We start from the raw sequence: 26496 nt of genomic DNA, 5'->3' as shown, positions 1-26496 counted from the left end.
CTTCAATCGGGAGTTGAAGCCGCCATTGGAGGAAAGGAGAGTCATTACCTTGACAGCAGAGGGTAAGATCGTCAGTATAAAGAGCGGAAAAAATGTCAGAGGGAACGGAAGAAAGAAGACCATTGAGGGCAACAAGGAAAAGAGTAGTGCACAGAACACTACCTTGGGGCACACCTTCGTATTGCAGAAAAGAGGCAGAGAGAGTGATACCTAGTCGTACTTGAAGAAACGAGAGAGGAAACTCTGGAGGAAAAGAGAAATATTACCATGAAGACCAAAAGAATGGAGTTGGGACAGAATATGGTGTCGCCAGGTGGTGTCATAAGCCTTTTCCAGGTAAAAATGGACAGCAACAACGGAGGTCTTCGCAATAGAGGCAGTACGAATATAGACCTCCAAGTTCACCAGGACATCAGTGGAGCTGCGACACTTGCGAAAGCCAAATTTAGAAGGGAGAGGAGGTGATAGCATTCCAAGAACCACATCAGACAGACAGACCATACGCTCAAAGAGTTTGCAGACGCAACTCGTGAGAGCAATGGGGCGGAAGTCTTTAGGGGATGACCCTAGAGAACCAAGTTTCCGAATAGGAACAACAACCACATCGAGCCAGTCCTCAGGGACTGACGGCAACTCCCAGACACGGTTATAAATACTCAGTAAAAACTGAAACGTATATGGAGGGAGATGGCGAAACGTCCCATAATGAATATCATCTGAGCCCACCGCCCTAGAGCCACAGAGGGGCCAGGGCAGACTGGGGTTCAGAGAGAGAGAATGGATCGTTAAAGGAGAGCTGAAGAGAAGTGCAAAAATCTAAGGTAGAAGATTCAAGAAAGGGCTTACGAGTAAGGAAAGAAGGAGGAAGATGAGAGCCAGAGCTAACAGTTGAAAACCCAGTTCGGTCACGACCGACACCGGATCCGCCACAATAGAACCACGGAGGTGAAGGACAGGCAAGACATATGGAACAAACTTACCCACTATTTTGCGGATTTTCTTCCAGATCAGGAGCAGAGGAGTGTCAGACGTAATGGTGGAAATGAAACATCTCCAACCTTCACGTTTAGCCGTACGGATGGCCCTACGGGCCACTGCACTTGCCCTCTGAAACAAAACAAGAAACGGGTATCCTACGACGTCTGTGTTTCTTCCAGGGTGCACGCTTACATCGGACAGCCTGAACACAGTCTGGTTCCACCATGGAGCGCACTTCCGTGCACCCCTGGAGGTAGAGCGAGGAACGGAGCAGAGGGCAGCATAACAAATAGTTTATTATTATTATTATCATATTCTACCACAAACGTGGCCACACATTTACAATGCTAACCAGCATATATACATTTTCTTCTGTCCTCCATGGACAGGGTTAGAGATGTGTTAAACATATAGTTCAGGGGTTTATTGAACAATCAACCACAGAAGGTGATTCGGTGCTTTTAAAATGCTAAGCTAACCTACATACGTAAATACATAGATACACAGATTTACGTATGCCCTACATAAAGTGTTCGATGTGTCTTTTACATAGTGTCATTAATGTGCATTTACAAAGGTGAAATGTAATTCTGATCAGCTTTCATATATTCTTTATACACATACATATACATACACACACACACATATACGTACATATACATATATACATATGTACATATATATATACACACACACGTGTTTTCATATACATTTGTCTCTTTTTCTCTGACAAGGTGAGATAGCTGATGGAGAAACTAGTGTGCAATTAAGCACTTAATCACTGAAGGTGATAAAGGTGCTTTTACAAGCTCAGGTTATATAGTTACATCACATACATACATTGTATAATTGATACATTACATGGTTAATCTTGGGTACAAGTCCAATATATCATCAAGTGTTCCAGTACTCATATAGTAATTACACAGTTCAGCATACCTTAGCCCAGGAGGGCGAAAGTCAGTCAATATGGGACATTCTACAATATAATGTTCAAGAGAGTGCATGTTTTCTCTTTCACAAAGTTGACACATTGTGTACTCGACATTTGGGTTTTGAGAAAGCTGCCAGATACGTCTATATCCCAGGCGTATTCTGGCCACTATAACATCACATTGCCGGGTTCTTGTTCTATTAGTCCCATATGTGAATGTCTCCTCACGATATCTATCATAATATTTAATGCTACAACTTTCAGGAGTTTGTGAATTTGTTAGGTCGGTGAGATCTTCATTAGATATTTGTTTAAGTATTCCCTTTGTCACTGCTAGTGAAACACCCATATCAATTTCTACCACTGGTTTTCTACAGGCTGTCTTTGCAAGCATATCAACAGTGTCATGCCTTGAGATGCCAACATGTGATGGTATCCATAAGAATTTAATTTCAAATCTGTTTTCTTTAGCAGCTAAAACATTCATTCGAATATCACTGACTATTTTCTGGGTGTCACTACTATGTGCGTTCAATGCCAGGAGTGCACTCTGCGAGTCACAGTATATAAGTCCACTGCCTTTTTTTTAAATTCAATGGCAAGGTATATGCCTGCAAGTTCGGTTTAAGTTGTACTTGCCCAGTCACTGACGCGCTTCATTGCTGTATGTACGAGAGAAGATTGTTCAAATATATTACATGCACATCCGGTACATCGTCCACCTTCTTCTACAGAGCCGTCGGTATAGCACTGATAAACATCGTTACCCATACTCTGAGTACTTTCAGTGATCCTTTTCAGTGTTAACTGTTTTAATAATATAGAGTGCACACTATCTTTCTTGGGCGCATTTACAAAATCAACTGACAGATCCCAGTTATCACATGGAGTAATTGGTTAATTATATAACAAACAGCGTCATGAAAGAGGAGGAGGGCTCGGGGGAGAGGCAGATCAGAGAGGTCGGAAGGAGTAGCAAGCAAGGTGAAGACGTTCCAGTCAACCCTGGCACACTGCCACCTAGGCAAGGAGAGGGGAGGGCGAAAAAACAAGAAGGTAACAAGGATGGGGAAATGGTCAGTGTTATGTAGGTCATCAAGAACCTGCCAGGTGAAGTCCAAATGAGAAGACGATGTGCTGAGAGAAAGATCAAGACAGGAAAGGGTGCGAGTGCGGGAGTAAGCATGAGTGGGCTCACCAGAATTCAGAAGAGACAGAGGAGAAGAAAGGACAAAAGGTTCAAGAGAAAAAGTGAGGGGACGAAAGGAATACCAAGACGGATCAAGAGAGCAGTAAAGGCATGGGCCCCAGCAAGAGTTGGAGGCGAAGAGAGAAAGGAATAACCACAGAAGCGACCAGGACGAGCGCCAAGCATCGGCTCCTGGAGACAAACACAAAGCAAGGAAAACTGGGCGATCAGAAGTTGGAGTTCATGGAAGTTGCCATAAAATCCACGAATATTCCGATGAAGACAGACATAGACAAAAAAAACAAAACAGAGATAATAAGGGAGAAACAAAGGCAAAGTTGAACACAGTAAACTAAGAGAGAACAAAATCAGGATCAGTGAAATCAGGGTGACGGGGCAGAGATAAAGCTAGCCAAGATAACTGAGACAAATGAGCGGGAGGACGACACGGTTGCGAAACCGAAAAAGTGGGAGAGAGCGAGACAAGGGGCACACAACACACAAGCATAAGACCTGCCAGAGAAAGAGGGAAGACGGCGAAGCTGGTGCCTAGCCTCAGGAAAAGTCAAATAATCACGATGCTTCAAATTCAGGATTGCTTCCTCAAATTTGAAATGCCCACATGCGCAGGAGAAGGCAGGGTGGGCATCACCGCAAATTGATGCAGAGAGTTTAGGGAGAAGGGCACTCCGTCTTTCAATGACCCGAGGTTCCACACCTCGGCTAGTATGGGGGTAGAAGGGGTAGAGACACACCTCACTTGTGCACCTGAAGGGACCATGCCCATATCTCCAGCACCTGCTGCAGAGGCGAGGAGAGAGGGATGTACTCCTGAACAGAGCATCTGGCACCAGCAAGAATGACTGATGAGGGAAGGGACCGACCGTCAAACGTGACCTTCACAGCGCGAAGAGGTTGACGGCGACGACTCAGACGGGGACGAGTAAAGGTATCCACCTGAAGGATAGAAAGGCCTTGGGTCTCAAAGATATACTTAATATCCTCGTGACAGTCCCTAAGTTCCCTGTCACCAGTTGCGACATGGTGCAGGAGAACAATTGTGCCATTGCAGGCATTCAACCGGCCATTTTGGAAATCCGAACAGGAGTCACCCCAATGCAGGACAACGAAGCCAAGTGGTCAACCGCTTCTTGAGAAGGGGCTGCAACAACACGGGTACCAAGATTCAAGAAGGGGCTTACGAGTAAGGAAAGAAGGATGAAGATGAGAGCCAGAGCTAACAGTTGAAAACCCAGTTCGGTCGCGACCGACACCGGATCCGCCACAATAGAACCACGGAGGTGAAGGACAGACATGACATATGGAACAAACTTACCCACTATTTTGTAGATTTTCTTCCAGATGAGGAGCAGAGGAGTGTCAGACGCAATGGTGGAAATGAAACATCTCCAGCCTTCACGTTTAGCCGAGTAGGGCGAGTAGGGTCATGTTGACCCTACTCGTCAAGATCATTTATTTCTCCATAAGCACCTTGTTGATTCGGTGGATACGGATGGTGTTAAAAGTGACCAACATATCCACCGAATCAACAAGGTGCTTATGGAGAGGTCCTTATTGTGCTTATCATATAGGGGGCTTGTTGAGCCCCCTATATAGTGGGCTCAACCCCACCACACAGGGGGGAGGGGGAGCAGAGATAGGCACTTGGGAGAGTCCGAGAAGGAACATGGTCAGGGCCCAATATAGCACAGGGCTACAGAGCCCGGTCTTCCAACACAGTGTAACTCGGGGACTTGGTCACCCTCCCCACGAGTCTGGCAAGTGAAAGGAGGGTCAGTCATTGGCATAATAACCAGCAGGTAATAATTTTATTCACGAATAAGCCCCACACCCACCATGGAGCCACAATTAGAGGATAGGACACCCGACATGACGGGGCCCCCGCCCCCCAGGGGTGCGTGGTGAGTACACACCTGACACTTACCACCTTAAGAACCATCAGTCCGTAGAAATCGGGTTCAGCGATGAAAGGAGGATTGACAACAATAAAAGTGCCCCCTCGCTCACGACGTTGGGTACTACAGTTGTACGGGTGAGAGTGTGCCTCCCCAAACACCTGGGTGTCAAAACTGAGAAGTCCGAACGAATAATCAAGAAAGGCATAAAGTTGGTGGGAAATGACAATTAGAAAGGAAAAGAAGGATAGGAAAAAAATGAAACATAAGGAAAAGGAAAAGACTTCCAGCACAATTAGTGAAGACAGCAGCAGCAGGAGCATAAGGCTACAAAAGGTCAGAGGACTGACCCTCAACTTACCAAGCTGAGACACACAAGGATGCTCTCAGGTACTCTGCTGGCTGAGAGTAATGCTCACCAACAATATTATAAACAATAGTAAACACATTTATTAATAATAAGGTGTAATTTAGAAAATGTACATACAATATTACAGAATAATTAAAGGGGTAAATCATCATATTAACTTGGGTACAATGTGCGCATCACTGGAGACTCCATACACGGGCACTACCTCCCCCCCCCCCCAGGTGACGCCACTGTCCCCACCCACATGATAAACATGTATTATCAAGACATACATCATACATACACACTACAGCGTGTTACAGTTAATAAAACAAATTATTCAAGAAAACAATACAACATAATATCAACTTCCCAAATAACTGAGGAATGGAATGTATAAAAATAATGCTTATCATGATAACTGTCAGAACCAAGTATTATTGATTCATAACATGTTCCCACAATGTTCCCACAATGTTCCCACAATGTTCCCACAATGTTCCCACACTGTTCCCACAATGTTCCCACAATGTTCCCACAATGTTCCCACAATGTTCCCACACTGTTCCCACAATGTTCCCACAATGTTCCCACAATGTTCCCACAATGTTCCCACAATGTTCCCACAATGTTCCCACACTGTTCCCACAATGTTCCCACAATGTTCCCACACTGTTCCCACAATGTTCCCACAATGTTCCCACAATGTTCCCACAATGTTCCCACACTGTTCCCACAATGTTCCCACAATGTTCCCACAATGTTCCCACACTGTTCCCACAATGTTCCCACAATGTTCCCACAATGTTCCCACAATGTTCCCACAATGTTCCCACAATGTTCCCACAATGTTCCCACACTGTTCCCACAATGTTCCCACAATGTTCCCACAATGTTCCCACAATGTTCCCACAATGTTCCCACAATGTTCCCACAATGTTCCCACAATGTTCCCACAATGTTCCCACAATGTTCCCACAATGTTCCCACAATGTTCCCACAATGTTCCCACAATGTTCCCACAATGTTCCACCGTTTGTAGACGGCGCGCGCGTGAGTGTATGAGAGAGAGTGAGAGAGAGAGAGAGAGAGAGAGAGAGAGAGAGAGAGAGAGAGAGAGAGAGAGAGAGAGAGAGAGAGAGACAGAGACAGAGACAGAGACAGAGACAGAGACAGAGACAGACACAGAGACAGAGACAGAGACAGACACAGAGAGAGACAGAGAGAGAGACAGAGAGACAGAGAGAGAGAGAGACAGAGACAGAGACAGAGACAGAGACAGAGACAGAGACAGAGACAGACACAGAGAGAGACAGAGAGACAGAGAGAGAGAGAGAGACAGAGACAGAGACAGAGACAGAGACAGAGACAGACACAGACACAGAGAGGGACAGAGAGACAGAGAGAGAGAGAGACAGAGACAGAGACAGAGACAGAGACAGAGACAGACACAGAGAGAGACAGAGTGACAGAGAGAGAGAGAGAGAGACAGAGAGAGACAGAGAGACAGAGAGACAGAGAGAGACAGAGAGAGACAGAGAGACAGAGACAGAGACACAGAGACAGATCTACCTAAGGCAGGTGATGACAGGCGACATATGAGGGAGCGAGAACACAGGAAATCATGGTAACTCTTCACAGTAGAGATGGAGCTGACAGCCTGGGGGCTGACAGAGTCCTCAGAGAGCAAGGCACGACGCGGCGAGCAAGGCCGCCACGCAGCCCACTCCACTAAGGCGCGTCTCCACAGCACTCCCAGCATGAAAGATTGAACACAGAGTCTGAGGCATTGTTAACCTTTTTGAAGTGGAACCAACAGAAAAATATTATTTTATCTCATTCCTCAAATCCAGCGATGGGCGTGTAGTTATTTATGTTCCGTGTTCCCTGGACGAGGTCAGTCAGGGTGTCTGGTGTTCCGTGTTCCCTGGACGAGGTCAGTCAGGGTGTCTGGTGTTCCGTGTTCCTTGGATGAGGTGAGTCAGGGTGTCTGGTGTTCCGTGTTCCCTGGATGAGGTGAGTCAGGGTATCTGGTGTTCCGTGTTCCCTGGATGAGGTGAGTCAGGGTGTCTGGTGTTCCGTGTTCCCTGGATGAGGTGAGTCAGGGTGTCTGGTGTTCCGTGTTCCCTGGATGAGGTGAGTCAGGGTGTCTGGTGTTCCGTGTTCCCTGGATGAGGTGAGTCAGGGTGTCTGGTGTTCCGTGTTCCCTGGATGAGGTGAGTCAGGGTGTCTGGTGTTCCGTGTTCCCTGGATGGTGTTCCGTGTTCCTTCGACCAGGAGAGTCATGGTGTCTGTGTTCTGTGTCCTCGTATCCAAGCTCCTTGTCCTCGTATCCCAGCTCCTTGTTCTCGTATCCCAGCTCCTTGTCCTCGTATCCCAGTTCCTTGTTTTCGTATCCCAGCTCCTTGTCCTCGTATCCCAGCTACTTGTCCTTGTATCCCAGCTCCTTGTCCTCGTATCCCAGCTCTTTGTCCTCGTATCCCAGCTCCTTGTTCTCGTATCCCAGCTCCTTGTCCTCGTATCCCAGCTCCTTGTCCTCGTATCCCAGCTCCTTGTCCTTGTATCCCAGCTCCTTGTTTTCGTATCCCAGCTCCTTGTTTTCGTATCCCAGCTCCTTGTCCTCGTATCCCAGCTCCTTGTCCTCGTATCCCAGCTCCTTGTCCTCGTATCCCAGCTCCTTGTCCTCTTATCCTAGCTCCTTGTTCTCGTATCCCAGCTCCTTGTTCTCGTATCCCGGCTCCTTGTCCTAGTAACTCCGCTCCTTGTCCTCGTATCCCAGCTCTTTGTCCTCGTATCCCAGCTCTTTGTCCTCGTATCCCAGCTCCTTGTTCTCGTATCCCAGCTCCTTGTCCTCGTATCCCAGCTCCTTGTCCTCGTATCCCAGCTCCTTGTCCTTGTATCCCAGCTCCTTGTTTCCGTATCCCAGCTCCTTGTCCTCGTATCCCAGCTCCTTGTCCTCGTATCCCAGCTCCTTGTCCTCGTATCCCAGCTCCTTGTCCTTGTATCCCAGCTCCTTGTTCTCGTATCCCAGCTCCTTGTTCTCGTATCCCAGCTCCTTGTTCTCGTATCCCAGCTCCTTGTCCTCGTATCACAGCTCCTTGTAATCGTATCTCAGCTCCTTGTCCTCGTATCCCAGCTCCTTGCCCTCGTATCCCAGCTCCTTGTCCTCGTATCCCAGCTCCTTGTCCTCGTATCCCAGCTCCTTGTCCTCGTATCACAGCTCCTTGTCCTCGTATCCCAGCTCCTTGTAATCGTATCCCAGCTCTTTGTCCTCGTATCCCAGCTCTTTGTCTTCGTATCCCAGCTCCTTGTCCTCGTATCCCAGCTCCTTGTCCTCGTATCCCAGCTCCTTGTCCTCGTATCACAGCTCCTTGTCCTCGTATCCCAGCTCCTTGTCCTCGTATCCCAGCTCTTTGTCTTCGTATCCCAGCTCCTTGTCCTCGTATCACAGCTCCTTGTCCTCGTATCACAGCTCCTTGTCCTCGTATCCCAGCTCCTAGTTCTCGTATCCCAGCTCCTTGTCCTCGTATCACAGCTCCTTGTAATCGTATCTCAGCTCCTTGTCCTCGTATCCCAGCTCCTTGCCCTCGTATCCCAGCTCCTTGTCCTCGTATCCCAGCTCCTTGTCCTCGTATCCCAGCTCCTTGTAATCGTATCCCAGCTCTTTTTCCTCGTATCCCAGCTCTTTGTCTTCGTATCCCAGCTCCTTGTTCTCGTATCCCAGCTCCTTGTTCTCGTATCCCAGCTCCTTGTCCTCGTATCCCAGCTCCTTGTTCTCGTATCCCAGCTCCTTGTTCTCGTATCCCAGCTCCTTGTTCTCGTATCCCAGCTCCTTGTTCTCGTATCCCAGCTCCTTGTCCTCGTATCCCAGCTCCTTGTTCTCGTATCCCAGCTCCTTGTCCTCGTATCCCTGCTCCTTGTCCTCGTATCCCAGCTCCTTGTCCTCGTATCCCAGCTCCTTGTCCTCGTATCCCAGCTCTTTGTCTTCGTATCCCAGCTCCTTGTCCTCGTATCACAGCTCCTTGTCCTCGTATCACAGCTCCTTGTCCTCGTATCCCAGCTCCTAGTTCTCGTATCCCAGCTCCTTGTCCTCGTATCACAGCTCCTTGTAATCGTATCTCAGCTCCTTGTCCTCGTATCCCAGCTCCTTGCCCTCGTATCCCAGCTCCTTGTCCTCGTATCCCAGCTCCTTGTCCTCGTATCCCAGCTCCTTGTAATTGTATCCCAGCTCTTTGTCCTCGTATCCCAGCTCTTTGTCTTCGTATCCCAGCTCCTTGTTCTCGTATCCCAGCTCCTTGTTCTCGTATCCCAGCTCCTTGTCCTCGTATCCCAGCTCCTTGTTCTCGTATCCCAGCTCCTTGTTCTCGTATCCCAGCTCCTTGTTCTCGTATCCCAGCTCCTTGTTCTCGTATCCCAGCTCCTTGTCCTCGTATCCCAGCTCCTTGTTCTCGTATCCCAGCTCCTTGTCCTCGTATCCCTGCTCCTTGTCCTCGTATCCCAGCTCCTTGTCCTCGTATCCCAGCTCCTTGTCCTCGTATCCCAGCTCCTTGTCCTCGTATCACAGCTCCTTGTTCTCGTATCCCAGCTCCTTGTCCTCGTATCCCTGCTCCTTGTCCTCGTATCCCAGCTCCTTGTTCTCGTATCCCAGCTCCTTGTCCTCGTATCACAGCTCCTTGTCCTCGTATCACAGCTCCTTGTCCTCGTATCACAGCTCCTTGTCCTCGTATCCCAGCTCCTTGTCCTCGTATCTCAGCTCCTTGTCCTCGTATCCCAGCTCCTTGTAATCGTATCCCAGCTCTTTGTCCTCGTATCCCAGCTCTTTGTCTTCGTATCCCAGCTCCTTGTTCTCGTATCCCAGCTCCTTGTCCTCGTATCCCTGCTCCTTGTCCTCGTATCCCAGCTCCTTGTCCTCGTATCACAGCTCCTTGTCCTAAATTAACAGTTTCTAAATCAATATTTTCACACTAACAACATTTTCTCCCAATATTGACCTTAACATAATACATATAATACATTATGTGGCATCACACACATAATACATCACTGATTTAACACAAGGATTTCACACACACTTTCTTATCGTTTTCAGATACAACGACCAAGTTCCTGGGACGAGGAACTAATTTATGTTATTTACTAATGTATCTTTTATCAGCAGTATATTTTGAGACTTTTTACCTCGTGTTGTTCCTAATGGCCGAACTTGGGAGGTTGTGTGTACTCACCTGGTGGTACTTAACTGGTGGTACTTAACTGGTGGTACTCACCTGGTGGTACTCACCTGGTGGTACTCACCTGGTGGTACTTAACTGGTGGTACTTAACTGGTGGTACTCACCTGGTGGTACTCACCTGGAGGTACTCACCTGGTGGTACTCACCTGGCGGTACTCACCTAGCGGTACTCACCTGGTGGTACTCACCTGGTGCTACTCACCAGGAGGTACTCACCTGGTGGTACTAACCTGGAGGTACTCACCTGGTGGTACTCACCTGGTGGTACTCAACCTGGTGGTAATCACCTGGTGGTACTCTCCTGGTGGTACTCACCTGGTGGTACTCACCTGGAGGTGCTCACCTAGAGGTTCACACATGGTGGTACTCACCAAGAGGTACTCACCTGGAGGTATTCACCTGGTGGTACTCACCTGGTGGTACTCACCTGGTGGTACTCACCTGGTGGTACTCACCTGGTGGTACTCACCTGGTGGTAATCACCTGGTGGTACTCACCTGGTGGTACTTAACTGGAGGTACTCACCTGGTGGTACTCACCTGGTGGTACTCACCTGGTGGTACTCACCTGGAGGTACTCACCTAGAGGTACACACATGGTGGTACTCACCAAGAGGTACTCACCTGGAGGTATTCACCTGGTGGTACTCACCTGGTGGTACTTACCAGGTGGTACTCACCTGGTGGTAATCACCTGGTGGTACTTAACTGGTGGTACTCACCTGGTGGTACTCACCTGGAGGTACTCACCTGGTGGTACTCACCTGGAGGTAATCACCTGGTGGTACTCACCTGGTGGTACTCACCAGGTGGTACTCACCTGGTGGTACTCACCTGGTGGTACTCACCTGGTGGTACTCACGAGGAGGTACTCACCTGGTGCTACTCACCAGGAGGTACTCACCTGGTGGTACTCTCCTGGTGCTACTCACCAGGAGGTACTCACCTGGTTGTACTCACCTGGTGGTACTCACCTGGAGGTACTCACCTGGTGGTACTCACCTGGTGCTACTCACCAGGAGGTATTCACCTGGTGGTACTCACCTGGTGGTACTCACCAGGAGGTACTCAGCTGGTGGTACTCACCTGGTGCTACTCACCAGGAGGTACTCACCTGGTGGTACTAACCTGGAGGTACTCACCTAGAGGTACTCACCTGGTGGTACTCACCTGGTGGTACTCACCTGGTGGTCCTCACCTGGAGGTGCTCACCTGGTGGTACTCACCTGGTGGTACTCACCTGGTGGTACTCACCAGGTGGTATTCACCTGGTGGTACTCACCTGGTGCTACTCACTAGAAGGTACTCACCTGGTGGTACTCACCTGGTGCTACTCACCAGGAGGTACTCACTAGGAGGTACTCACCTGGTGGTACTCACCTGGTGGTACTCACCAGGAGGTACTCACCAGGAGGTACTCACCTGGAGGTACTCACCTGGAGGTACTCACTAGGAGGTACTCACCTGGTGGTACTCACCTGGTGCTACTCACCAGGAGATACTCACTAGGAGGTACTCACCTGGTGGTACTCACCTGGTGGTACTCACCTGGTGGTACTCACCAGGAGGTACTCACCAGGAGGTACTCACCTGGAGGTACTCACTTGGAGGTACTCACCTCCATCTGCACCTTATTTGGCCACACCTGCACCTTATTTGGCCACACCTGGACCTTATGTGACCACACCTGCACCTTATGTGGCTACACCTGCACCTTATGTGGCTACACCTGCACCTTATGTGACCACACCTGGTCCTTATGTGACCACACCTGCACCTTATGTGGCCACACCTGCACCTTATGTGGCTAAACCTGCACCTTATGTGACCACACCTGGTCCTTATGTGGCCACACCTGCACCTTATGTGGCTACACCTGCACCTTATGTGACCACACCTGGTCCTTATGTGGCCACACCTGCACCTTATGTGGCTACACCTGCACCTTATGTGACCACACCTGGTACTTATGTGACCACACCTGCACCTTATGTGACCACACCTGCACCTTATGTGGCCACACCTGCACCTTATGTGGCCACACCTGCACCTTATGTGGCCACACCTGCACCTTATGTGGCTACACCTGCACCTTATGTGACCACACCTGGTCCTTATGTGACCACACCTGCACCTTATGTGGCCACACCTGCACCTTATGTTGCTACACCTGCACCTTATGTGGCCACACCTGCACCTTATGTGACCACACCTGCACCTTATGTGACCACACCTGCACCTTATGTGGCTACACCTGCACCTTATGTGGCCACACCTGCACCTTATGTGGCTACACCTGCACCTTATGTGGCCACACCTGCACCTTATATGGCCACACCTGCACCTTATGTGGCTACACCTGCACCTTATGTGGCTACACCTGCACCTTATGTGACCACACCTGGTCCTTATGTGACCACACCTGCACCTTATGTGGCCACACCTGCACCTTATGTGGCTACACCTGCACCTTATGTGGCCACACCTGGTCCTTATGTGACCACACCTGCACCTTATGTGGCCACACCTGCACCTTATGTGGCCACACCTGCACCTTATGTGACCACACCTGCACCTTATGTAACCACACCTGCACCCTATGTGGCTACACCTGCACCTTATGTGACCACACCTGCACCTTATGTGGCCACACCTGCACCTTATGTGACCACACCTGCACCTTATGTGGCCACACCTGCACCTTATGTGACCACACCTGCACCTTATGTGGCCACACCTGCACCTTATGTGACCACGCATGCACCTTATGTGACCACATTTGCACCTTATGTGGCCACACCTGCACCTTATGTGGCCACACCTGCACCTTATGTGGCTACACCTGCACCTTATGTGGTCACACCTGCACCTTATGTGACCACACCTGCACCTTATGTGGCTACACCTGCACCTTATGTGACCACACCTACACCTATTGTGACCACACCTGCACCTTATGTGACCACACCTGCACCTTATGTGACCACACCTGCACCTTATGTGACCACACCTGCACTTTATGTGGCCGCACCTGCACCTTATGTGGCTACACCTGCACCTTATGCGGCCACACCTGCACCTTATGTGACCACACCTGCACCTTATGTGGCTACACCTGCACCTTATGTGACCACACCTGCACCTTATGTGGTTACACCTGCACCTTATGTGGTCACACCTGCACCTTATGTGGCTACACCTGCACCTTATGCGGCCACACCTGCACCTTATGTGACCACACCTGCACATTATGTGGCTACACCTGCATCTTATGTGACCACACCTGCACCTTATGTGGCTACACCTGCACCTTATGTGACCACACCTGCACCTTATGTGGTCACACCTGCACCTTATGTGGTTACACCTGCACCTTATGCGGCCACACCCCCTCCCCCAGCCACCCCCTCCCCCTCCCCCAGCCACCCCCTCCCCCTCTCCCAGCCACCCTTTCTCCCTCCCACAGCCACCCCCCTCCCCATCCCCCAACCACTACCACCCCCTCCCCCTCCCCCAGCCACTCCCTCCCCCTCCCCCAGCCACCCCATCCCCCTCCCCCAGTAATCACCCCCCCCTTCCCCTCCCCCAGTAACCACCCCCCCTTCCCCCTCCCCCAGCCACCACCACCCCCTCCCTCTCCCCCAGTTCCCCACCCTTCCCTTCCCTCTCCCCCAGCCACCTCCTCCCCCTCCCCCAGCCACCCCCTCCCCATCCCCCAGCCACCACCACCCTCTCCCCTCCCCCTAGCCTCCACCACCCCCTCCCCCTCCCCCAGCCACCACCACCCCTCCCCCTCCCCCAGCCACTACTAACCCCTCCCTCTCCCCCAGCCACCTCCTCCCCCTCCCCCAGCCACCCCCTCCCCATCCCCCAGCAACCCCCTCCTTTTGCCCCAGTAACCACCACCCCTCCCCTTCCCCCAGCCACCACCACCCTCTCCCCTTCCCCAGCCTCCACCACCCCTCCCCCTCCCCCAGCCACCACCACCCCCCCTCCCCTCCCCCTGCCACCCCTTCTCCCTCCCCCAGCCACCCCCTCCCCCTCCCCCAGCCACCCCCTCCCCCTCCCCCAGCCACCCCTTCTCCCTCCCCCAGCCGCCCCCTCCCCCTCCCCCAGTACCCCCTTCAACCTCCCCCAGAGACCACCACCCCTCCCCCTTCACCCAGCCACCACCACCCCCCCTCCCCTCCCCCTGCCACCACCACCCCTCCCCCTTCACCCAGCCACCACCACCCCTCCCCCTCTCCCAACCATCACCACCCCTCCCTCAGCTATCACCACTCCCCCAGCCCCCTCCACCCCTCCCACAGAACCACCACCCCTCCCCCAACCACCACCACTCCCCCAGTCACCACCACCCCTCCCCCAGCCACCACCACTCCCCCAGCCACCACCACCCCTCCCCCAGCCACCACCCCTCCCCCAGCCCCCACCCCTCCCCCAGCCCCCACCACCCCTCCCCTAGCCACCACCCCTCCCAGCCCCCACCACTCCCCCTGCCACCACCACCCCTCCCCCAGCCACCACCCCTCCCCCAGCCACTACCCCTCCCCCAGCCCCTACCCCTCCCCCAGCCACCACCCCACCCCTAGCCTCCACCCTTCCACCAGCCACCACCACTCCCCCAGCCCCCACCACCCCTCAACCAGCCCCCACTACCCCTCCCCCAGCACCCACCACCCCTCCCACAGCCCCCACCCCTCCCCCAGCCACCACCACTCCCCCAGCCCCCACCACCACTCCCCCAGCCCCCACTACCCCTCCCCAACCCCCACCACCCCTCCCCCAGCCCCCACTACCCCTCCCCCAGCCACCACCACCCCTCCCCCAGCCACCACCACTTCCTAAGCCTCCACTACCCCCTCCCCACACCCCCCCCCCCCCATCGCTATAGTCATCAAAGGAGGAAACTTTTCCCAAACTTCACAAGGCTGCAGGATTTTCTCGCGCCTGGCAATACTGGGAATGTTATCATACTTACAATACTTATAACACCACACTACCACCACATTATACAACACCACACTACCACCACACTACAACAACACCACACTACCACCACACTTCAACAACACCACACTACCACCACCACTACCACTACCAACACACAATATCAAGTTAACGGGTATTTCGAGGACTTACATACAAGAGTGTGGTTATACCTGGGCCTGGCGGAGGCACAGTAATATGTGAAAGTGTTAGAATTGGCAGCTCGTGGAATAAGGAATATCTGAGAAGTTATAAAATGACATTAATATTTTATTCAAATCTTCAAAAAAGTAATAAATAACTAAGGATAAAATGTTGGTTCTTTATGTCTCACTGCCATCACATGTACCTATATATGCTGATATATATGTATGTATATATATATATATATATATATATATATATATATATATATATATATATATATATATATATATATATATATATATATATATATATATATATATATATATATATTTTTTTTTTTTTTTTTTTTTTTTTTTTTTTTTTTTTTTTTTTTTTTTTTTTTTTTTTTTTTTTTTCAATAGGAAGGGAGTACCACCTCTAGCTGGAAGAAGGGGGACCCATAGCCTCGGAGGAAACCACGCATAACGCATTAGAGGGAATGTTTAGATCCCCTCCAATACAGTTTCTGTGTGCTTTTCTCCTACCACCCCCTTCCTTGAATATTTTTTGTGCTTTATTATGCATTTGATGGTTACAAGATATACATGGGTTGATACAAAAATAATAATGCAAAAAGGTGCTTAAAGGTTATGGATCTCTTGAAAAACACAACAATGGGAAACATTGATGAATGTCACAGACGGGTTCGATCATTGTTGCAAGTCAAACACTTCTTCGAATTCCTCTGAAGTTGGACTAGTGCCCAAGACGCAACAGGCATTTCCCCTCTGAATCGCAACACTGAGGCGCTGGAACAAGAAACTTTTTGCTCTCTGGTCTTTTGTAGCGCTGATCAATTTGTCCCCCAATTCCTTCAGGAACTTCAATGCACATTTTCCCCACGAACCGAGGGTCTCCGAGCCGATCGGAACAAAGCTGTAGCAGTGTGCTAGACCTCTGTATTTAATAATTTTCTGCGATTCCCTGAAAGAAGCAGCACCACCGCTTTCACGTGTGCTGTAGTGGAGGTAGGTACTGGCCAGTGTGGCAGCGCACGTGTAGTCCCATACCACTTGCTTACCATCCTTCCAAGGTAGCAAGGTGACCCCATCAGGGCGCTTCTGAGGGTCGTTAGGTCTGGATAAGTGTGGTTCTCTTTGTGCCGGGCAGCGGGCTGTGGCGAGGCTCCTCTTGATGATGTCGTTGACTTCTTCATGTCTTGCAATTTTACCCTGTGATTTACGACATACCAGACCATGACGACCATATTGGTCTGCCATCGCAGTTCCGCAGATGCACCTATGTTCGGTATATATATATATATATATATATATATATATATATATATATATATATATATATATATATATATATATATATATATATATATATATATATATATATATATATATATATATATATATATATATATACATACATTTTACTCATTCCAAGAATGACCTCATTACTTCAAGGCTCGCCAATTTATATTATATATATATATTTTTTTTTTGAGATATATACAAGAGTTGTTACATTCTTGTACAGCCACTAGTACGCGTAGCGTTTCGGGCAGGTCCCTGGAATACGATCCCCGCCGCGAGGAATCGTTGTTACAACCAAGTACACATTTTACTGTTGCGTTAAACAGAGGCTACAGTTAAGGATTTGCGCCCAGTAAATCCTCCCCGGCCAGGATACGAACCCATGACAAGGAACGCCAGGCGAGTGTCTTACCACTACACCACGGAGACTGTTTTAATTATAATGTCTTCGATAATCTCCAGTTATTATATAAGTAAATTATTGTTTAAATATTATTATCTGTGAGAGCAATAACTAGAATGATCATATAGCACATGGAAGGCTCGTGAGGACAGGATAGGAGTGGGATATGGGGACTGAAACCTACCTACCCCAGCCTCCATTTGGATCATCGAGAATCGAACGCCGACCTGCAAGATTCCAGTCCGTCGCTGGACTGACCTGTCCAGAGTGACTGACCATTTATTTTAAGATCTCACTATTTGCACTTTATATATGAGCATACGTATTATACACACACACACACACACACACACACACACACACACACACACACACACACACACACACACACACACACACACACACACACACACACACACACACAGACCTGACCTGACCTGACCTGACGGCCAGGTGGGACGGCCCGCCGTGGAACTGTGTCTGTGTTTGTTGGGTGGTGACTGTGACTCCAGAGATTTGTGTAGAAAAGAATCGACATCGTCAATCTACTAGCACTTAGAGAATCACCAAGTGGAAAGGCGACGACGGAGCACCATCGTCAACCATACATCATCATTACTCATCTAGTTGTGTGAGCGGGAAACAGTCTGGTATGTACCCCCTCTCTGGTCAAGTAATCAGGTGTACAGTGTGAGGTAAAATACTATCAAATTCTTGTTCAGGATAGTATATATATTTAAAATCTCGGTGTGGCTCATTCTGGGTAGAAGTTACCGCTTCCGGGAACTAGTGACACACGCGCAAGCACACGCACGCACGCACACGCACGCACGCACGCACGCACTCAAGCCCACGTACGTATGCACGCACACACACACGCACACACAGAAAAGCGGAAAGGAAACACACAGAGGAAAACAGAAGGGGCATATACAGAAAGCGACAAGGAAATCTGCGAGGTACTGAATGCAAAATTCCATGGAGTGTTCACAACCGAGCCTGAGCAGCTCCCATTGTTAGAAGAGATTACCCAAGATGAAAGGCTATCAGATATAGAGGTGACAGCAGAGGATGTAATGAAACAGTTGACAACACTGGATGCAAATAAAGCTGTTGGACCAGACAAAGTATCACCGTGGATACTTAAAGAGGCAGCGCAGGCTCTCAGCGTGCCTCTGGCAATGATCTTTAATGAGTCACTTATGTCGGGAGAATTGCCCAGTTGCTGGAAGGAGGCAAATGTCGTACCGATTTTCAAAAAAGGTGATAGGGAGGAGGCACTTAACTACAGACCCGTATCACTGACAAGCATCCCCTGCAAAATACTTGAAAGAATAATTAGGCTAAGACTTGTTGAGCACCTGGAGAGCATTGGGTTTGTAAACAAGCACCAACATGGGTTCTGGACAGGGAAATCATGCCTAACAAACCTTTCAGAATTCTATGATAAAGTAACAAGGATAAGGCAGGACAGAGAAGGCTGGGCAGACTGCATATTTCTTGACTGCCAAAAGGCCTTTGATACGGTACCGCACATGAGACTGCTATACAAACTTGAGAGGCAGGCAGGAGTAAGCGGAAAGGCCCTAGTATGGGTGAAGAACTACCTAACAGGAAGGAGCCAGAGGGTAATGGTAAGGGGCGAAAAGTCGGACTGGCGAACAGTAACAAGTGGAGTACCTCAAGGATCGGTGCTGGGACCAATCCTCTTTCTAATTTACGTAAATGATATGTTTACAGGAGTGGAATCATACATGTCAATGTTTGCAGATGACGCAAAATTAATGAGAAGAGTTGTGACAGACGAGGATTGTAGGATCCTCCAAGAGGACTTAAACAGGCTGCAGAGATGGTCAGGGAAATGGCTACTGGAGTTTAACACCAGTAAATGTAAAGTTATGGAAATGGGATCAGGTGACAGGAGACCAAAGGGACAGTACACAATGAAGGGGAACAGCCTACCTGTAACGATTCGAGAAAGAGACCTGGGAGTGGATGTGACACCTAATCTAACTCCTGAGGCACATATAAATAGGATAACGACAGCAGCGTACTCTACACTGGCGAAAATTAGAACTTCATTCAGAAACCTAAATGAGGAAGCTTTTAGGGCGCTTTACACTGCCTATGTGAGACCCGTCTTAGAGTATGCCGCGCCATCATGGAGCCCCCACCTGAAGGAACACATAAAGAAACTGGAGAAGGTTCAGAGGTTTGCGACGAGGCTTGTCCCAGAGTTACGAGGGATGGGATATGAAGAGCGGCTGAAGGAACTGAACCTTACGACACTAGAGAAAAGAAGGGAGAGAGGAGATATGATAGGGACATATAAAATACTCAGGGGAATTGACAAAGTGGAAATAGATGAAATGTTCACACGTAATAATAACAGAACGAGGGGACATGGGTGGAAACTGGAAACTCAGATGAGTCACAGAGATGTTAGGAAGTTTTCTTTTAGCGTGAGAGTAGTAGAAAAATGGAATGCATTTGGGGAACAGGTTGTGGAAGCAAATACTATTCATACTTTTAAAACTAGGTATGATAGGGAAATGGGACAGGAGTCATTGCTGTAAACAACCGATAGCTAGAAGGGCGGGATCTAAGAGTCAATGCTCGATCCTGCAAGCACATATAGGTGAGTACATATAGGTGAGTACACAGGCTAGAAGGGATTAACACCTTTCGTGGAAAGGAGATAAAACCTCTCATAATCCACCCCCCCTTCTTACCTGCTGTAAGCTGAACACCTCACCTCCTAGTAACCCCATCCCAAGAGCACACACGTTCTCTCTCTCTCTCTCTCTCTCTCTCTCTCTCTCTCTCTCTCTCTCTCTCTCTCTCTCTCTCTCTCTCTCTCTCTCTCTCTCTCTCTCTCTCTCTCTCTCTCTCTCTCTCTCTTGCTCTCTCTCTCTCTTGCTCTCTCTCTCTCTTGCTCTCTCTCTCTCTTGCCCTCTCTCTCTTGCTCTCTCTCTCTCTTGCTCTCTCTCTCTCTTGCTCTCTCTCTCTCTCTCTCTTGCTCTCTTGCTCTCTCTCTCTCTCTTGCTCTCTCTCTCTCTTGACAAGGGACAAAATGGCAGGAGGCCGCAACAAGGACAAGGAAAGCAGCCAGGGAGATCAAACGAAGGAAATGTTAACCCAAGTTCTGGAGGAATTCAGGAGGGAGATGAATGAAATGAAGATTACAATTAACAATCTGCAAAGTGAGCTGACATCAGCAAGGGAGGAGATCAAATCCCTCACAGAGAAAAATAAAGAGACCGAGCATCAGATTATCATCCAAAGGGAAGGTGGGAATGTTACATTGGAAGGAAATGCCTCTGTACCTGATACATTTGCGGATATACTGAAAAAGAGCTCAGAAGCAATGGACACAGTGAGGGAGGTAGCGATGCAGGCAGCTACGTCACAGGAAGCAGCAAGGTGCACCACTCAACTGCTGGAGAGAAAAAGATCAGTGGTAGTTGTGGGCATCAAAGAACAGGAAGGATCCAACAGGCAAGAATGGAATGGCAAGGATAGAGAGGCAGTACAGGGGCTACTGAAGAGGTTACAGATGGAAGGGGCTGTACAAAACATTGAGAAGGTTTTCAGGTTGGGCTGGTACAACAAGGACAGAAACCGACTTGTAAAGGTGGTGTTTACAAACGAAACCCCGAAGGAGGACATTCTCGAAAGGAAGAGTCGTTTGCAGCGTATGGAGGGATTCAAAAAAGTATTCCTGCAGAGGGACAGGACGAAGGAGGAGAGAGCCAGGGCAGCAGAGGCAAGGAGGAAGCGCAGGGAGGGAAACGCAAACCAGGAAATCACAGCCCTCAACACAACAGTCCCAGAGACAAGAGGAGAACCCAAAGCCAGCATCCCAGCAACACCAGAGGGGGGGGGGGGGCAACACCACCACCCCCCTCTGCATAGAAACCCTCCCTTCCCCTCACCCTACCTGCCCCCACCCAACCCTCCCTCCCCCACCCCATTCTGACCCTGACACCCATTCCCCATTCCCATCATGTCCCCCCTCCCACATTTTCCCCCCCCTGTCCCCCCTCCCCCTTCATCCCATACCCTCCCTATCCCTCCTCCCCCCTCACCCCGTATCCTCCATGTCCCCCTTACCTCCTTAACCCACACCCTACCTGTCCCCCCTTCCCTTAAACCCCCACCCCCCACCCCAAAATCCTCTGAGACCCTGCAAACCACCTCACAGATCTTCTCACCCACGGAACAGCTTCCCACACCAGCAGAATGCTCGCCAAGAAAGGGACATGAAAATGAACAGAAGAAAGTGAGCTTCAAGGCAATGTACACTAACATAGATGGGATTTCAAATAAAACAAGTGAACTTGGAGAATGGGCACTAGAAGAAAACCCAGACATAATAGCACTCACAGAAACAAAGTTAACGAAAATCATAACAAACGCAGTGTTTCCACAGGGCTACTATGTAGTGAGGAAAGAGAGAGAAGGGAGAGGAGGAGGTGGTGTAGCTCTGCTACTAAGAGAAGGTTGGAGTTTCGAAGAGATGGTAATTCAGAACTGTGAAGGTTTCAGTGACTACATTTCAGGCACCATAGCAACTGGAGGACAGAAAATTATAATAGTAGTCATATATAACCCCCCACCGAATGACAGAAGACCCAGACAGGAATATGATAGAAACAAACTTGGCCACCATCAATATAATAGAGAGAACAGCTTCTGTGGCTAGCAGGAAAGGATCCAGGCTACTAATCATGGGAGACTTCAACCATGGGAAGATAGATTGGGGGAACAGAGACCCACATGGAGGCCCAGACACATGGAGAGCTAAGCTGCTGGATGTGGCAACAAGAAACTTTCTAAGTCAACACGTCAAGGGACCGACAAGAATGAGAGGAGGGGATGAACCAGCCTTGCTTGATCTGATATTTACCCTAAATGAGTCGGATATAAGGGAAGTTAAGTTGGAAGCCCCCTTGGGAATGAGTGATCATAGTGTATTGAGCTTTGAGTACCTGGTTGAGCTGGGAATTATCACCCCCAAAAAAGAACTGGGAACCAAAGGGCTGGCGTACCGAAAGGGAAACTATGAGGAAATGAATAAATTCCTAAGGGATATACATTGGGACACAGAACTCGGAACCAAGTCCGTACAAGACATGATGGACTATGTGACCCAAAAATGTCAGGAGGCTGTAAGCAGGTTTGTCCCAGCCCGACAGGAAAAAACAGAGAAGCAAAGGAAGAATCCGTGGTTTAATAAGGAATGTATGAAAGCAAAGGAGCTGAACAAAAGGGCATGGAGGAAGTTCCGTAATAACAGAACAACAGAAAGTAGAGAGAGATACCAGAGAACCAGAACGAATATGTCAGTGTGAGAAGAGCAGCTGAGAAAAGGTATGAAAATGATATAGCTAATAAAGCCAAGACCGAACCAAAGCTACTACACAGTCACATCAGGAGGAAGACAACAGTGAAGAAACAGGTGATGAAACTTAGGGTGGGCGAGGTCAGGTACACAGAGAATGACAAAGAGGTGTGTGAAGAACTCAACAAAAGGTTCCAGGAGGTCTTTACAATAGAACAGGGAGATGTCGCGGCTCTAGAAGAGGTGGCAGCAAACCAGGTGACCTTGGATAGGTTCGAAATTACAAGAGATGAGGTCAAGAAGCACCTATTGGAGCTGGATGTGAGAAAAGCTGTTGGGCCGGATGGAATCTCACCATGGGTATTGAAAGAGTGTGCAGGAGCACTTTGCCTTCCACTCTCCATAGTGTATAGTAGGACACTGGAAACGGGAGACCTACCAGAAATATGGAAGACTGCTAATGTAGTACCAATATACAAAAAGGGTGACAGACAAGAGGCACTGAACTACAGGCCAGTGTCCTTAACTTGTATACCATGCAAGGTGATGGAGAAGATTGTGAGAAAAAACCTAGTAACACATCTGGAGAGAAGAGACTTCGTGACAACCCATCAACATGGGTTCAGGGAGGGTAAATCTTGCCTTACAGGCTTGATAGAATTCTACGATCAGGTGACAAAGATTAAACAAGAAAGAGAAGGGTGGGCGGACTGCATTTTTTTGGACTGTCGGAAAGCCTTTGACACAGTATCCCATAAAAGGTTGATACATAAACTGGAGAAACAGGCAGGAGTAACTGGTAGGGCGCTCCAGTGGATAAGGGAGTACCTAAACAATAGGAAGCAGAGAGTTACAGTGAGGGGTGAGACCTCAGACTGGCGTGAAGTCACCAGTGGAGTCCCACAGGGCTCTGTACTTGGACCTATCCTGTTTCTGATATACGTAAATGATCTCCCAAAGGGTATAGACTCATTCCTCTCAATGTTTGCTGACGACGCCAAAATTATGAGAAGGATTAAGACAGAGGAGGACAGCTAGAGGCTTCAAGAAGACCTGCACAAGCTGCAGGAAGGGTCGAACAAATGGCTGTTAGAGTTTAATCCAAACAAATGTAATGTAATGAAGATAGGTGTAGGAAGCAGGAGACCAGATACAAGGTATCACTTGGGAGATGAAATACTTCAAGAGTCCGAGAGAGAGAAAGACCTGGGGGTTGATATCACGCCAGACCTGTCCCCTGAAGCTCATATCAAGAGGATAACAGCAGCAGCATATGCCAGGTTGGCTAATATAAGAACGGCCTTTAGAAACTTGTGTAAAGAATCTTTCAGAACATTATATACCACATATGTCAGACCAATCCTGGAGTATGCGGCACCAGCATGGAGTCCATATCTAGTCAAGCATAAGACTAAAATGGAAAAGGTTCAAAGGTTTGCCACCAGACTAGTACCCGTGCTGAGAGGTATGAGCTACGAGGAGAGACTACGGGAATTAAACCTCACTTCGTTGGAAGACAGAAGAGTTAGGAGGGACATGATCACCACATTCAAGATCCTCAAGGGAATCGACATGGTTGATAAAGACAGGCTGTTTAACACAAGGGGCTGTTTAACAAATTACATAGTTCTGGTCTCTCAAAAAGCCATTGATACAGTACTACACATAAGGCTACTAGACAAACTTGAGAGACAGGCGGGAGTAGACGGAGACGCACTGTCATGGGTAAGGAATTACCTGACAGACAGGTGTCAGAGAGTGACAGTGAGGGTCGAAGAGTCGGACTGGCGTAGAGTAACAAGCGGGGTGCCTCTAGGACCGGTGCTGGGTCCTATTTTATTCCACATTTATGTAAATGACTTTACTGCAGGAGTTGAGTCTTTTATGTCAATGTTTGCAGATTATACAAAACTAACATGGAGGGTTGAGACAAATGAGGATTGTAAGATTATCCAGAATGACTTGAACAGATTGCAGGGATAGTCTGAGAAATGGCTACTAGAATTCAACACTAGCAAGTGCAAGGCGATGGAAATGGGGACAGGAGCCAGGACACCGAAAACTCGATATATGATGATGGGAAACTACCTCCCTATAACGACTAGAGAAAAAGATCTGTGAGTGGACATAACACCAAACCTAACTCCAGAGGCTCATACAAAGAGAACAACAGCCACATACTATACTCTGGCAAAAGTCAGAACATCCTTCAGAAACTTGAATAAGGAGGCTTTTAGATCACTGTATACCACCTATGTGAGACCAGTCTTAGAGTATGCTGACCCATCGTCGAACCCCCCATCTTAAAAACACATAAGGAAGCTGAAAAATATCCAAACGTTTGCAAGGAGTATCGTGCCAGAGCTGCGAGGGATGAGGCACGAAGACAGACTGAAGGAACGAAACCTGACGACGTTAGAAAGGAGGAGGGAGAAGGGAGACATGACACAGACGCATAAAATACTTAGAGGGATTGACATAGTGGAAACCGAAGAACTGTTTACAATGAATAACAATAGAACAAGGCACAGATGGAAGTTTGAGACTCTGATGTGTCATAAAGATGTTAGAAAGTTTTCTTATAGCATAAGAGATGTGAGTAAATGGAATGACCTTAAGGAGCAGGTTGTAGAGGCTAACTCCAGTCATAACTTTAAAAGCAGGAATGATAAGGAAATATGCCAGAGTCATTATATTATACAACCAGCGGCTAAAAACGCGGGGCCCAAGAGCTAGAGCTCGATCCTGCATGCACAAATAGGTGAGTACACACTAGGTGAATACAAGGCATGAACACAAGGCATAAGCATGAGTTACGAAGAAAGGCTGAGTGACTGCACCTCACGTCGCTGCAAGACAGAAGAGCTCAGGGAGACATGATCACCACATACAAAATTCTCCGAGGAATTCATAGGGGCAGACAAGGATGGATTATTTAACAAGGGAGGTATATGCATAAGAGGACACAGGTGGAAGCTGAGTACCCAAATGAGCCTAAGGAGCATTAGAAAGAACTTTTTCAGTGTCAGAGTAGTTAGTACATGGAATGCATTACGCAGTGATGAGGTGGAAGCTGGCTCCATACAGTTTCATATGAAAAATTGGAATCTGTTCACTAGTTGATTGACGGTTGAGAGGCGGGACCAAAGAGCCAGAGCTCAACCCCCGCAAGCACAACTAGGTGAGTACATAGAAATTTTGACATCTAGGTGACGGGTGACCATAGCTCCCCTCGCTCTCCCTCCCCCTTCCCCTAAGCATACATAAATACATCACACACACAAGTTGTGTGAGCTTAAGCTGGAGAAACAGGCAGGAGTAACTAGTAGGGTGCTCCAGTGGATAAGGGAGTACCTAAGCAATAGGAAGCAGAGAGTTATAGTGAGGGGTGAGACCTCAGATTGGCGTGAAGTCACCAGTGGAGTCCCACAGGGCTCTGTACTCGGACCTATCGTGTTTCTGATATACGTAAATGATCTCCCAGAGGGTATAGACTCATTCCTCTCAATATTTGCTGATATTTGCAAAATTATGAGAAGGATTAAGACAGCTGAGGACAGCATGAGACTTCAAGAAGACCTGGATAAACCGAAGGAATTTTCCAACAAATGGTTGTCAGAGTTTACTTCAACCAAATGTAATGTAATGAAGATAGGTGAAGGGAGCAGGAGACCAGATATAAGGTATCATTTGGGAGATGAAATTTTCTAG

General features: G+C 48.7%; 1 protein-coding gene across 1 annotated transcript; it reads left to right on the top strand.

Annotated features, from left to right (window-relative positions):
- The first annotated feature begins 267 nt into the window (after positions 1 to 267).
- Positions 268 to 26496, top strand: LOC138354509 (uncharacterized). Its single transcript, XM_069308870.1, has 5 exons — positions 268 to 461; positions 2829 to 2936; positions 12209 to 12840; positions 12985 to 13958; positions 26272 to 26496. The coding sequence occupies exons 1-5, from the start codon at positions 268 to 270 to the stop codon at positions 26494 to 26496; spliced, it is 2133 nt and encodes a 710-aa protein (XP_069164971.1).

This window comes from Procambarus clarkii, chromosome 63 (genome assembly GCF_040958095.1).
Source record: "Procambarus clarkii isolate CNS0578487 chromosome 63, FALCON_Pclarkii_2.0, whole genome shotgun sequence".
Taxonomy (NCBI): Eukaryota; Metazoa; Arthropoda; class Malacostraca; order Decapoda; family Cambaridae; genus Procambarus; species Procambarus clarkii.
Note: the sequence above shows the minus strand (reverse complement) of the source record. Positions and strands in the feature narration are given on the sequence as shown.